Here is a 16,138-nt window from a genome sequence, read left to right as displayed (position 1 = left end):
ATTAGTTACCTTACATTCCATTACATAAATAATACATAATTAGTTAAATACAGGTTGACCTAATAAAAGCGTGTTAAGTAATAATAAAATAACAAACACATCGCGCCCGTATGTCAAACATACTTTTGTTTCGTTCTAAGTATATTTTAAACTTATTTCTGGACCAGACAAACTTTCTTCGTGAGAAAAAAATGAAAGTAATTAGGTAAGCAACCCCAACGTTCTTTCTCGCTCTGGCGCTCGAGTGACGACCGAACGCTGCAAGGCGCTACGACCGCACGATCAGACTTCGCTTGCTTGTCTACCGATTTTATTTTACTCAGTTACTCACTTCACTCCACGTCGGTAACTCGAAGGAACAACACGTGCTCAATTGTTTTTGCGAATTTTTATTTTCAATACAAGTTTGTAAACTGCCAGTGTTTGTTTTGTGAGTGAACAATATTTTGACAACATGTGTGAGAAAAGAATAAGGAAAGTCAGAAAAGGTTAGTACTGGTATTAGCAAGTACATCAAGTAAGATACGGTAGGTTTTGCAGCTTAGTTATTTAACCTGAGCACCGAGTTGTGGCACTGACCTACCGCACATAAGTAAATGCTTTCATTATAATCCACAAAGCATGAAAAACGCCTGTAAAATATGAATACCAACAGAAAACCCTGGCATAAATTAGGTACGGTAGGCATATTATTCTCACATTGTTTGGATGTAAATATAAACAAAAATAAATGTGTAAATTGCTGTCTATTAAATCTACCCTATTTGACGTTATTCTCTTATGTATCCACTTATACAAATTATATTTTGTAAATAATTTATAATATTGTGACATGTAATACGAATTATTATGAATAAATATATGAATATGAATATGTAACTACTGCATATTTCATAATTAGGTCAAAGACCTCTATCAGGAATGAAATCTACTGTAATCTGTATTGTCTCAGGATTATGATAGGTTACAGAGATACCTACCTGAATAGAAACGGCTATGTAGCTGTAAAAATTAATCTATACAGTAGATGTACATTTGCCTGTTACATTACTACATTAGTATGCTATGCTCCCGCCAAAGATTGTGTACCTCTGCCTACCTGATGCTGTGCGGTCGAGTGCAGTACAGACGAGCCAAGTAAAAACCGGATGAGTGCGACTAGGACTCGCGCACGAACGGTTCCGTACCATTACGCAAAAAACGGTAAAAAATCTTGTTGTATGGGCGCCCCACTTAAATATTTATTTTATTCTGTTTTTAGTATATGTTGTTATAGCGACAACAAAAATACATAATCTGTGAAAATTTCAACTGTCTAGCTAACGGTTCATGAGATACAGCCTGGTGACAGACGGCCAGACCGACGGACGGACGGATGGACGGACAGCGGAGCCAGTAATATGGTCCCGTTATTACCCTAAAGCCACCATAAGAAACGGCATCTTATGATATATTTTACGTACTATTTGACAGAGCACACACGAAGCTGTAATATATAGTGTAACCCGTTCGAATTAAAACACCGCAAATCGATGTGTTAGCCGTTTGGCACACGCATACTAGAGGTCAAATCAAAAATTTTGACCCGCAGTTCCTAAAAAAAATTCCCCGGGGGGAGAGTGGTAACCTGTACATCGATTTGCGGTATTTCTTTGTAATTGGGGTCGAGCGGCTTCCGCTAATATACTTTGGTATCTTACGATACGATATCTTATCGCAAGGCATCTGCTCGGTATATTATGACATATTTTGGTATATTTCGTCTCTCTCACAATGTAGGTGCTAGACAGAGAGCGTTATATATTTTGGTATCGTTGGCGTGTGTGGTGCTTATGCTTAGCGATACTCTAAGATATCTTACGGTATCTGCCGATATATTAATATCGCTCTGTCTGTGACGGTTTAAGGCAGAGAGCACATAACGTGTGTTATAGTTGCACAATGTATAAGAACAAAGTAGAGTGGACTCTGTATTTGTTTATGTTGTAGCTAGCTAACGGCTATGGGCTGTGGCCGCGAGCCGGCGAAAGTTCGGTGAACCCGCAACGTCATCCTTGACTCACATAAGTACTGATTGTAAATTGTAACCTATTCGCAGCGTTTGAGTGTAGTACTTAAATAATTTACTTACAGAGCTAAAGTTGCCTATTATGACCTCACTATTTATTTATTCGTATAAGCTTACGTTATTTATACTTAGTCACACGTATACGGAATGACGGCTCTACACCAAAAACTTTGTCTAAAATGAACTCCATTATAAGCTAGGATTGTCAGCACACAATAATAAAAAAACGACGTTAGTTAGGTACTTACCTACGACACAGTATTCAATGTTTACGCCCAAAATGTCAACATAATGAATATTATGTCTACCTATCTATTTTTAAATGCGCAGTTGAACGCATAATTCTACATCCTTTCGACCATATGATAAGGATGACAATTAGGGCTACATGTTGTAGAATGAACTAGTCAATACGGTTAAGGCGGTTCCCCGACCCAGAAGGCGAAAAATTTCCTTATATGATCATGTTTTTCTACGAGGCGTTGATATTCGTAGAAGACGTGGAAAAAAATATGTAGTTCTTGACTATATTATCTTTGATATCATAGCTTCCGATACACGAATTATGACACTTCGCTCGATACAATTAATTCCCAAAGTAACCTCTAACTCGGACATATGATTTTCATGTTAACAATTTTTGTTTTGTACAATAAAGTGATTTACTACTACTACTACTACTACCTCTAACTCGGACTTTTAATCCAACTTTACTCGGTTATTTATTATGTGATACTATAAACAAAAAAAGAAGAAAAAACAATCTTAACTTAAATAGTAATTTCATAGCTTTCGAATTTCGATATTGTAGGGTAACGTTTTTAAAATAAATAAAAATCGACAAAATTCGATCAAAATGGACACTTGGCGCGCTTGCTCTTTCCCGTTCTTTCTTGCGAAATGTGACAGAGACAGCGGCAAACCGATGGAACGGCCTTGCCTCGCGAACGCGAAGCGGAGCGGCGGGCCCACGGCGTTCGCGTTCACAACGAGATCGCTCCTGGATCGCCCACGTAGGACACTTCTATAGGTATCGTGCGGTGGAATGAGATAGCAATATCAATTGCTCCCTCTAACGCATAAATGCGTCCCTTGGGCTGGCCTACGCTGGACCATCATCTAGAGGAGCCATGAAGGCCAGCCAGTAGCCACACTTTTCCCTATGCCACTTACCCGTATTTGCCTTACAAACTTACCTACATATATTTATGTATTCAAAATATTAAGCAGGTACTCTACTCGTTACTTTAGTATTAGTATTCAACGCCATCTAGCCGAGAACCAAAGGTTAGTAATGGTGGTAGCGCCATCTGTGCGAGAATCAAATTTTCTTGAGAGTTACATAGATCTTTGTTTATATGTACACACTTATTTCTCCAGATTTAATATACCTACCTATGTCTAGGCTAGTAAAGTAATAGGTACTTCTTGATGTCTGATAGGTGAACAATTTATTCACATAAGGGTCGCAAGTGATAAATAAATACGAAGAAATATATAGTACTTAGTTATTTAAGTGTGTAGTGTGCATATAGTTGGGTTGGTCAAACCAAATTGGCAGTAAATAAGAATAAAAAAAAACTATACTCATACTTTTCTTTTGGGTGCTAGTACTGGTGTAACACAAAGATAGTATGATTATCTCTGTCTGTTTGAAATGAGACATTTGACAAACTATATCTATTATGTACTTATAAGTATCACTTACCTACAATGTAAGTATAGGTAGATTCGATAAAATCCGGCGGCTGAATGACCGGAAATACTCACATCATCCTTATCAATTATCATATTATATGATACATCCACCTCATACATAAATATAATCAATGATTTATGTAAGTATATCACCTCAGCTCACCTCGCCCCGTCGGTAGTTGAACAACTTTATACCTTGAGGTGTCAGTGTATCCTATTGACCTTTTTTCCATTGTCTGCCGTTTGAATGGGTCAGTAAGCAAACATTCATTCGATCCTACCTGCTGACGAAAAACTTTCAAACTGTTATATTTATAATAGACACGTAACGTCAAATCATGTCTAGAAGAGGAATTTAAGAACTAGAAAGGTACAGGCTTAGTTATGAAAACGATATAATTTGAAGTTAAAATGGCGCAACTAAACTTAAGTACAACAAAAAACCGGCCAAGTGCGAGTCGTACTCCCGCACGAAGGGTTCCGTACCATTACGCAAAAAACGGCAAAAAATCACGTTTGTTGTATGGAAGCCCCACTTAAGAGCGTTCTTACAAGAAAAGTCGAAATAATGTAAAATTGATGATATTCCCGACAAGATTTAAGATTTTACGCTCATTATTAGAAATAAAGAGTACTTGTTCCAGTAAGAGCGTCTTCTTATCTTTAGGAATATCATTGTACATTTTAGAAAAAGGACTAATTAAATTAGTAATGATTTTTTTTCTGATGGTCGTTTACGAAAAACCGCGTGAAGCACTGAATTGTGAGCTCTTATTTGTAAATTTTGAGAAGTTTACTCTGCTAAAGTTGGATATTTTGTATTACTAATATCCTGTACTTTAGGAATATCGAACGATATTCTTCCTACATGCTTTTAAGAAAGAGAAAATCAATGTTAAACGAATTGAATTTTCTCTTCGAAACAAGTGTAAATTCCTACGAAAATCTACTTAGTATCGAAGTAATTTTTATACACGAGCAATCTACAACGTTTGCTTATACTGTTGGTATACATTTGAGTTTATCAAATTCTACTTTAATTTTTTGGCAATTTTTTGAAAACTACTCTATATTGCCGATGACGCGCGCTGGCGATCTCAGTACCGCGGCAGAGCTTGAAGAGGTCGGACCTGTGTCGGTCGGCTCCGCACGTTTTCGGCGGCGACAACGAGGTTTTTTATCGTTGTGTGCGGCAGGCGCCGTGTAAAACGCTATACTGTGTGCGTGTAAACTGCGACTGAGAAACTTTGATCCGAGTACTGTATTTGTTGTTATAGTATTATAATATAGTATAGTAACATAACAAACTTCCGAACAACAATAAAAATATTTGAAATTACCTGAAATTTTATAGGTAGTAAATTAAAAAAAAAAAACAGCCAAGTGCGAGTCGGACTCGCGCACAAAGGGTTCCGTACTACGCACAAAACGGTAAATAAATCACGTTTGTTGTATGGGAGCACCACTTAAATATCTATTTTATTCTGTTTTTAGGGTTCAGTACCCAAAGGGTAAAAACGGGACCCTATTACTAGGACTCCGCTGTCTGTCTGTCTGTCTGTCCGTCTGTCACCAGGCTGTATCTCATGAACCGTGATAGCTAGACAGTTGAAAGTTTCACAGATGTATTTCTGTTGCCGCTATAACAACAAATACTAAAAACAGAATAAAATGTGGTATTTCCTATAAAATGGGACCTTATTGTCGATGGCGTTTACGCCATTATAAACGATGCTCCGATATAAGATATAACTAAGACTGAACTTGTATAAGTTTTGAGTATGTATTACTCATCCTCCTTATGAACCCTGGCACCTGGCAGTACAGTACAGTAACTTAGGTTTGGTGCAACATAGGCGCACACTGTTTTGATCATTCGACTCGTCTTGATGAGCAACTTGGGAGAGCAGTACTCATGATAGAGCTGATGCTGAACCGTGGCAGTACCTAGTGGAACTTAGGATTGGTGCAACATAGGCACACGCTGTTTTAGTCATCCGACTCGTCTTGATGAGCACTTAGGAGAGCAGTACCCATGATAGAGCTGATGCTGAACCCTGGCAGTACCTAGTGGATCTAAGGTTTGGTGCAACATAGGCACACGCTGTTTTAGTCATCCGACTCGTCTTGATGAGCACTTAGGAGAGCAGTACCCATGATAGAGCTGATGCTGAACCCTGGCAGTACCTAGTGGAACTAAGGTTTGTAGTAGTAGTAGTAGTAAACTCTTTATTGTACAAATATACACATTAAAAATTACATGGTACAAATAATAAGATGTACAAAGGCGAACTTATCCCTATATATATATATATTATATTGGTTGACATATCAGTCAAATTTGACAGATTGACAGTTTTTTTGTCATTTTCAGGGAAAATTATCTTTTTGGGATAGAATTTAGCATCAAGTAACATTGTTAGGTGTAGATTTATACTATCTGTCAAAATTGACATTTTTGACAGTTTTGGATCCCAGATCGAAACGGCTTGTCCAATTTTGATAGAACCTTCAACATTAGTCATGGGATGAAAAATGTAGTTTGACAAAACTGTCAAAATTGACAGTTTGACAGTTTTTGTCATTTTTAGTGAAAATTAACATGTTTTGTTAAAGTTTGGTACTAAGTGACATAGTTTAGTGTTGTTTGACATATCAGTCAAATTTGACAGATTGACAGTTTTTGTCATTTTCAGTGAGTTATCTTTTTGGGATATAATTTAGCACTAATTGACATTGTTAAGTGTAAATTTATACAATCTGTCAAAATTGTCATTTTGCGACACTTTGACATTTTTGGATCCCAAATCGAAACGGTTTGTCCGATTTTGAATGGACCTTCAACATTAGTCATGGGATGGAAAATGTAGTTTGACACATCTGCCAAAACTGTCAAAATTGACAGTTTGACAGTTTTTGTCATTTTTAGTGAAAATTAACATGTTTTGTTAAAGTTTGGTACTAAGTGACATAGTTTAGTGTTGTTTGACATATCAGTCAAATTTGACAGATTGACAGTTTTTGTCATTTTCAGTGAAAATTATCTTTTTGGGATATAATTTAGCACCAAGTCACATTGTCAAGTGTAGATTTATACAATCTGTCAAAATTTACATTTTGTGACAGTTTGACATTTTTGGATCCCAAATCGAAACGGTTTGTCCGATTTTGATAGGACCTTCAACATTAGTTATGGGATGGAAAATGTAGTTTGACACATCTGTCAAAACTGTCAAAATTGACAGGTTTTGTCATTTTTAGTGAAAATTAACATGTTTTGTTAAAGTTTGGTACTAAGTGACATAGTTTAGTGTTGTTTGACATATCAGTCAAATTTGACAGATTGACAGTTTTTGTAATTTTCAGTGAAAATTATCTTTTTGGGATAGAATTTAGCACCCAGTGACATTGTTAAGTGTAGATTTATACTACCTGTTAAAAATTGACAGTTTGTTACATTTTGACAGTTTTGGATCCCAAAACGAAACGGCTTGTACGATTTTGATAGGATCTTCATCATTAGTCATGGGATGGAAAATGTAGTTTGACACATCTGTCAAAACTGTCAAAATTGACAGTTTGGCAGTTTTTGTAATTTTTTGTGAAAATTAACGTTTTGTTAAAGTTTGGTACTAAGTGACATAGTTCAGTGTTGTTTGACATATCAGTCAAGTTTGACAGATTGACAGGTTTTGTCATTTTCAGTGAACAAACCATGTTCATTTTCACTAAAAAAGACAAAAACTGTCAATCTGTCAAATTTGACTGATATGTCAAACAACACTAAACAAAACTTTAACTTCAATGGCCATTAACGTCTCAAAAATTTAATTCGAATTAACTTTAATGCAATTGGTGCGTGATGCAATTGGTTAATGGCGGAACTAATGGTTAATGCAATTGATCAATGGTTAATTAAAATTAACAATTACGGCCAACACTGCTACATATAAAATTGTTTAATACAAAGCTGTAATAGATATAAAACTAACTAAATTAGACTAAAATATTGAACTGTATAAAATTGTTTAACACAAAACTGCAATAGATATAAAACTAACTAAATTAGACTAAAATACCGTAACTTTATAAAACTGTGTAACACATAACTGTAATAGATATAAAACTAGCTAGATTAGACTAAATATCATTCGAATATAATTGAACTAAACTAAAGTTGTACCTAGAAACAAATTTAATAGCAATAATGTAATCACTAATAACAGAAATTGTATTTATCTTATTCCAGGTATATAAACCTGAATCTCATTTTTGTCCTCAATTGTAAAAATTCTTAATCCAGGTATATAAACCTGAATCTCATTTTTGTCCTCTATTGTAAAAATATTATTCTAGTTAACTCGCATGACATAAAAATGTACATCTGGTCTCCCGCGATACAGGCCTAGCCTAGTGCGGGGACTCCTGGAACCTCCGAATGTCAATTCAGTTATGCACCAACTCTTTTCTGTAATTTGTGATATGTACCTACTATGTACTACAATTGTATTCGTTCTGTGCAATAAAAACATTTTTTATCTTTTATCTTTTATATAGCTAAAATAGTTTCGCTACCCAAGTACGGCAAGTACCCTGTACCTGTACCAAATTTAATGACGAAACATGTAAACAAGCGAGTATAATTTCTTTCTAGTATAAAATAATTCTTTTATAATACAAAAGTAAGTACATTTGCACTGGATTTAGTATTTTCGTACCAAATAACAATAATTAGGATTTTAAAATTTAAGTACAGTTAGTGTCGTTATAATTGTTTTCAGTATGCTTCACGAAGGATCAAGATTATTTAATCCATCATTGTAGTGCGAGCGAGAGGGAAACGTGGTAGAAGGGATCGGCATACTGAGCTCGCACAGCCCGCCGCAGCGCGTAAAATACCTAAACTCGCTCAACGCCGAAATGTAATAGCGCTCTTAAATATTTATTTTATTCTGTTTTTAGTATTTGTTGTTATAGCGGCAACAGAAATGCATCATCAACTGTCTAGCTATCACGGTTCATGAGATACAGCCTGGTGACAGACGGACGGATGGACAGCGAAGTCTTAGTACCTAATAGGGTCCCGTTTTTACCCTTTGGGTACGGAACCCTAAACAAGATTCATTGTACCCCGTACTTGTGGTACATTTTACAATTGTACAAGTGCGATGGATCTGGTAGATAACAGAAACAATCTAAGTATGACACAGAAAACCCAGAAGATGGAAACAATAATATAAAATTCCCCAAACAGTTTCGAACATGTCAAAATGTATACAGTATATTAGCAGAAATAGATACAGGCATATACGCCCATGAACACACAACACGCATGTGCTAAGGCAGCTGCAGTAAATATTCCGACGGAAGCTCACGTGGCTGTGCCATACGTTTGGAGCATTGTTTGTTTTTGTCGGCCACTTTTTAAACGCATGCTCGCACATAACGTGACAGGGAACCTGATATATAAATACAAGTAGTACGTACCCACTGCCACTTAGCAGCGGGTACGGTCATTACATTTTCCTCGCCTCGTCCTTGCCTCGTCATCACATTTAATTGTCACAAACGTACATGTATAAAATACAGCCGGTGTGAGCCTACGAGTATCGTTATTTGACCTATAAACTCTAGACAGTTGAAGGTCAGAGTTAATCTGGCGCGCTCTGCAGCAGACATGTAATAGTCATATAGTCAATCAATGGCTCATACTTTATTTTTCTTTTTCATTTTCATTCCTTATAAAGCTTCCTGTGATCGAAAAATAGGTACATTTGGTTATTACGAGCGTCTTAAATGTGTCTTCAAGTCAAATATAAAGACTATTTTAAATGAATACTAATTTTACTTATACAAATTGTAGGGCACATGTCTTCTGACATCAGATTCGATTTCATATTTAGTGTCGATCGATGTTTTGTTCAAAGGTACTTTACAGGTACTTCAGGTACCTGGAGAAAACTCTTATTGCTCAGGCGCAGTTACGAATGCATTCTAACCCAACAATGGAGTTATGAATCTGAATTTCAGAGCTCATAAGCCGGGGTTAAGGACTGGTTCAGGGTCCCGTCACCTCATTTTCTCTGAGAGCTTTAGTAGATTATTAAATTTTACCTTTTCTCCAGAATCTTCTTCTTCCTAGCGTTGTCCCGGCATTTTGCCACGGCTCATGGGAGCCTAGGGTCCGCTTGGGAACTAATCCCAAGAATTGGCGTAGGCACTAGTTTTTACAAAAGCGACTGCCATCTGACTTGCATCTGACCCACCTACCTCCTTTACCTTTACCCCCTTCTGTGCCTGATACCTTTTCTCCAGAATATTTTTATTTATTTAAATGACAGATATTTAGACTGTTTATTATTTTACATCCGTCTGTATTTATGTTTTTTATATTTATGATGCCAATCATAGAAAAAGGAAATTAAAACAAGCGGTTACAGATTCACTCATGGGCTAAAACAAAATTTCAACATTTTTCTGACATCCTCCTATCTAGCGCGAACTGTACGCGCAAACATTAGACTGGAGTTACCGGCACCCGGCACGTTGGCCCGCACATGCGCGGAGCCAAGTCGTGGCAACGTGATGTTGAGCCCGATTGGCCCAGCGCCGCCTACAGCCGAAAGTGCAATTTTAGAATGCCGACTAACTGTAACTATAACTTTTAGGTTAAACATGCTCATGTCATGATAATAGTCACTTCTTTCGCGTCATTTATTGAATGAATCAAGCTGTGGATAGTTTCCATTTGCAAAATAAATAATATCGCATTTAGGTGGATACCTGCGCAAGTTTTTACCTGCTTTAATATTGAGTTACATTGGAGTACTTAACAGTTTCTGGTACTGTAGCGGGTTTACATTTGTAGATTTTATATATGCCCATCGGGTATCTTAAACTGGTACCTACGATTTTTTAAATGGGCATCCGTTTTACTGACACTAAGCACAATTCAGCAGCAGCAATTAATAAGCATCAATTTCTTCTTTTACAGGTTCAAACCTTATGCGTCTGAGAGAGGCAAGGCGCTTACAGCGGCTGCAGCAACTATCGTCGCCGCCGGCGGCCGAGGTGCCCCGGCCCTGCCCGCCCAGCAACAACGGAGCCCAGAGCAGAGTCCTCCTAGAACTCGCCTGGAAAACCGTCGCCCTCATGCACAAAAATAGGATAATCCAACAAAAAATTGTTGCTCTACAAAAAGAAACTTCAGAATTCGTCGCTGCAGTCATGAATAACCCCGAGAATAAGCAGCGGTACATGGAACACCTCCGCGCCTACAAACTCGCGCAACAAACGCAAGCGCAGCCTCCTAAAATTGAAAACAACAATCTGCCGTTAAAAGTTGAACCAACTGTATAATCAACTTTGCCTGCCTGTATAACTGAAGCGAGTGTACGAGTGTAAATAAATGAACCGTCTATTTTTAAATAGGTTATGGAAATGTTGTACCTATAGTAATATGATATTTAAATTTGAGTTTTAAATGTTCTAGATATAAATTTGCGTTATTAAGCCATCTTTCTGTTAGCATTGGATACATATTGATACATTGAGACATAATTGTTGGGGGTATATTATGGTAAGATGGGCCGAGACCAATATGCCAAATGTTGATATTCTATCAAACGTTTGTATACAATAGCAATATCAATAGATATAAGTAGTGTAAATATCAAATTGAAAACAACTTCACATAAAGACCTTGGCCCACTTCACCGTAACACTAACATGAGTGTGGATTTATAAAACGGATCAATGACAAGTGAAAGCGAATGTCATTACGGTAGTATTCTATGCAGTTTTATAGAAAACTTAGTATACTGCTGTTTTATGTGTCCAGTCTCCGTAGTCACAGTAAACAAAAACTGCCGCCGTGTTGTTGCGTCACGATTAAACTTATTTAATACGCTTGGACTAGTTTGATAATATTAAACCTCCGCTCCGTATTAATAGGGGTCTGTGCACATAACATAACATACCTACACCCAGTTGGAAAGCATTGTACTGGCTAATGTGCCGCATCGCAAACACTAGATGGTAATAATTACTTACAATTTTAACGCATAGTAGACTACTTACGTTAAGGTTACGAGTACCTATACCTAAATCTGTTTTGACGTTAGATGTCGTAATTTGATAATGATCTTATTTGAGGTAAGGGAGTAAATGTAATATTCAGTTCTACTGGACTTCGATTTAGAATATATGTTCATATGGGTACCTTTCAGCAATAATGTTTTAATGCAGTGTCTTAAAAAAATGTTGTGGATAATGGAGGATACTACTTCTACTTAGGTGTAGCATTAAGATTCTTTTGAGGTTGTATCTAACACATGAGTAAGAGGCTGTTTAATGTAAAGCGTTGCGGGGAATCTTCGTACCGTATACGTAATATTTGTATAGATATACAACTCATATTTAAATTTTAAACTTACAGTTGTGAATTCATTATGACATGAATAAATTTCGAGTCTTGTAATACGAAATCATTATTAATGGAAAATCTGAGTTTCCGTTGTTTATTTGATTAAGGTCGTAATTTAAAAGTTTTATGGTACGAAGACGTTAAAGGTATTGTTAATACTCTTAAGTTATAGGTACTTACATTTCGTAGGTATGGTATTATAACATTTATAACTGCTGGTCCAACCACCAATATTTTAGTTTCTTGTGTCGCTGTCATAAGTTCATTTAGGGCTTAATTTAAATTTGACTAAAAACTACATAGGTCTTCGTTAGGTGTCTGTGATGTAAAAAAAACTTAAAATTTGTTTCAAACGTAGGTATCGCGAACTTTTTGTCTTTAGTTAACAAAACAAGAGAACCTCAATGACTCATGACGTCGATAAGGAAAATTTTGTTTGACTTGGATACATGCACACGTTTGCTAAAAGCGCGTTTGGTTGTCGCTACTTATTCGTTATTTATTCTATCGTTTTCATTTAAGACTTACTAAAGATTCAGACTGTTTAGATCCATAGAACGTAGATGCTTAGTAGCGTAGCGTAGGTACATATATACAGGAACTTGAAAATTTCTTTTGTATTACATGATCATTAAGAGCCCCCGGCAAGCTCGGTACTCCATACAAACGTAGTTACGCTCTCATTTTAAAACAACTAGCTAGATTGCTCTGAAACTTTGTACTTAAAATAGGATAAGGTGTAATTAGTGTATGTAGCTTCAGATACCGTAGTTAAAAAAATACAGCGAATTTAAGTTTTTCATACAAACCTTGTTTTTGCTCTATTTCGTTTGTTTTATAAACTGGAGCTATATAAACTAATTACAGGCATATATATACCTCATGTCCTCAGCTTAACAAAAAGAGATAAGAAAAAGAAGAAGAAGAGAGAAGATATTTAGACTTATTAGACGGTGGCAGATACTGATGATAGATATTGATGATGACTGTAGGTACTGCCTAAAGTTTATAGTTAGGTATTAAAATGTATGGGCAATGTCAGCAAAAATAATATTGGTATAATGCAGAGAACGCTAGTATAATTTGCATCCACCCAACATACTTGGATGAACTTACATATGTAATTGTACTCGCGAGCGCCCGTCGTATCGGCCGCGAGGGGATGCGAGGTGCGCATATAGTCAACTTTGCTGGAGTTTTTATTGTCCGCCTTCAATTGATGAAAACAGAAGAATACAAGTAGAAGCGGTATTGAAGCGTAATATAAAATGATAAACTAATTTTTAAATTTATATACCAGTACTATATCTGTTAATATTTTCCACTGTTAAATATTTTTATATCTACTTTAATCTTGTTCCATAACTGTAAATACTGTTTATCACTTAAGTTGCCTTATTAGATAATCAAGGGAAAAATAATTGTTTTATCCTTCTCACTAAGTATTGCAACACATCTTATTATAGATTTTATGTGTTGCATCAAGTTAGATAACGGGTATGATATTTAAGTATCGGTTTACTGATTCTTAGATTCACGAAGTGCTTCATTTACTTAGCTCGGGAGAATATGTTTGTCAAGGAAATGTTGTATTTAATTCAAGTATCAGCAAACTGTACTATTTATAATTGTAGTATTATCCCAAAAGCACAGATCTTAGTTAGCACCAACAATTGTGTTCATTTTACACGTACAGGTAGATGTATATACCTACCTGTACTTGGGCGTTTTCTAAAATAAGTATTGAAAACCTGATTCTCACACATCCTGGTGTTTTTGGGTTCTTTCAACTCAGAATCACTAGCATATTCAATCCAGATGATAAAAAAAGTCCCAAAACTTGTATGTAAATATCTACATACATACGTCACGCACATACAAGTCAAAAAAATACAAAAAATGGAATGTACATTTTGGGTCATCTTTTTTTTTGTTCAGGGAGGAGAATGCTGTCGATTCTGAGTAGAATGAGCCCAAGAATGTCCAGATTTGAAAGATTTAGGTTTTCAATATTATAGTTTGTCATCATACTATCTCTGTCTTACACTAGTACTAGCACCCAAAAGAAAGGGATAAGTATAACTTTCCTGGTTGTTACTGACTGACAAATTGGTTTGACCAATTATATTTTAGAAAACGCCCACTTACATTGAGTGTATAATATTCACAAAATTTTGAATTACCTATTAATTTCGATGACTGTTACGCGTATGTGTTTTTACCTTGTGTTTGATCCAAGTTTGAGCGCAGTAGGTACAACTGTAAACAAAAAGGTACACTTGTGGTCCTGATAGGTAAGAAATTTAAAAAAAATCGCGCCAAAATAAAGTCGAGACTTCGCATAAGCAAGCATAAGATAAGTACCTAAGCGAAATTCCATAGAATTGGCGCGAATAGATACAAATCTAAGTTTTTTGATCTCATGAAAAAAATATGAAATTCGTACAAAAATTAAACATTATTACCTATGCTTTTAATGTATGTGAATGTTACCTAAACAAATCTATTAGGTATGTGTGGTTTAAGTAAGATTACAATAAAATTAAACTAGTCTTTTTAAATGCATTATATTTTGATTTTTTATTTTCACCTAAGATCTATAATCATACCCTTCTCTGAGTCATAGCATAATTATTGATTGTGCGCACGACAGCGACGCCTACCATGACAAAATCGAGCGAAATTTTATTACATGAACCTCTTGATTATTAATATTATTATCGCAAAGTACTTACTCCGTAGCCCGTTAGGCATTGCAATAAGGCTGAAGCTTTTATTTACCGAAGCGTTATTTATAATCTGGCAAACCAATGGGGGTTCGCCAGGATTGGTTTTCCTTCCAGTCAATCCCTAGTTGACCGAGCGTTGGCGAAGGTCTCCGTTTCAGCTTGGACAAAAATACTCTATAGCTCACAGAGCCACTAGTAAGTAATTTTAGTCTAATTCTTGTTAGGGTTCCATAGTCAACTAGGAACCCCTATAGTTTCGCCATGTCCGTCTGTCTGTCCGTCCGCGACTTTGCTCCGTGATCGTAAGTGCTAGAAAGCTGCAATTTAGCTTAAATTGTAAAAATAGAGCTCAAAAATACTTTCAACGAAAATTACTTACATAGCAAATATAATCGGTCCAGCCGTTTTTTAGTTATATTGCAAAAGACTTCCTTTCCTAGTAAACAATCGTAAGGTGTACCTGGTCCTCAAGCCGTTAGCATAATGGAGCTTTCACGAAAACACTTCTCATCTCGTCTAAAACCCGATCATTCTTACCCCAACGCACCTTACAATGCGCTGCGAAGGTATGCTTGTAGTAAATAGGGAATGTAGGTACATGATACTTGTACTTATACTACTTAATAGGTCCCATTTAGCATATTCTGACAGAATGGTAACTACGGAACCCTACACTGAGCATGGCCGGACATGCTCTTGGCCCTATTTTTGATTTATTTCATGACCTGGACGTTAGCGTCCCTTTAAGCCAAATCATCCTAACAAACCTAGAGACAGGGAAAACTATGCTGGCGCCATCTATGCAAACCTTTGACAGTCGCCAAACCCATTTTGCCAGTAACAGGTTAGTAGAATACAAAACTTTCTCACACTAAGAATACCTATTTTTTATAGCCTGGCAAACCCAATTTGTCAGTAAATAAAAAGAAAAACACTATACTCATCCATTTTTTGAGTGCTAGTACTAGTGTAAGACAATGCCAGTCAGTAGTCTTTAAACGTCAAGCTTCTATGAAATTATGACGTATAAATAACACTTGCACTGCGTGTACTATCAAAATCGTTGCAGACTTATCTTAACTTTATGATTCTCTCGATCTATGTTTAAAGTGACAGACTGGGCAAACTATGTTTAGTAAGTACTGCCATCTGCTGACGAGTAGCATAATGAGGGCTAACGCGTATGAATTCGCCGCTAGGGGCGCTAGTGTAGATGGT

At 36.3% G+C, this 16,138-nt stretch overlaps 1 protein-coding gene across 1 annotated transcript; it reads left to right on the top strand.

Moving 5' to 3' along the window:
• The first annotated feature begins 338 nt into the window (after positions 1–338).
• Positions 339–14,754, top strand: LOC134740430 (uncharacterized). The gene is made up of 2 exons (XM_063672866.1): positions 339–488; positions 10,761–14,754. Exons 1-2 carry the CDS (start codon positions 455–457, stop codon positions 11,123–11,125), a joined length of 399 nt encoding a protein of 132 aa, XP_063528936.1. The 5' UTR covers positions 339–454; the 3' UTR covers positions 11,126–14,754.
• Positions 14,755–16,138: the final 1,384 nt, after the last annotated feature.

Source organism: Cydia strobilella, chromosome 1 (assembly GCF_947568885.1).
Source record: "Cydia strobilella chromosome 1, ilCydStro3.1, whole genome shotgun sequence".
Classification (NCBI taxonomy): domain Eukaryota; kingdom Metazoa; phylum Arthropoda; class Insecta; order Lepidoptera; family Tortricidae; genus Cydia; species Cydia strobilella.
This window is presented reverse-complemented; position numbering and strand designations above follow the sequence as displayed.

Bases quoted from the DNA above. Each gene is read 5' to 3' on its own strand.
- LOC134740430 (XM_063672866.1), top strand. From the start codon at position 455: ATGTGTGAGAAAAGAATAAGGAAAGTCAGAAAAG. The intron at 489-10,760 runs GTTAGTACTGGT...CTTCTTTTACAG, and splicing joins AATAAGGAAAGTCAGAAAAG to GTTCAAACCTTATGCGTCTG.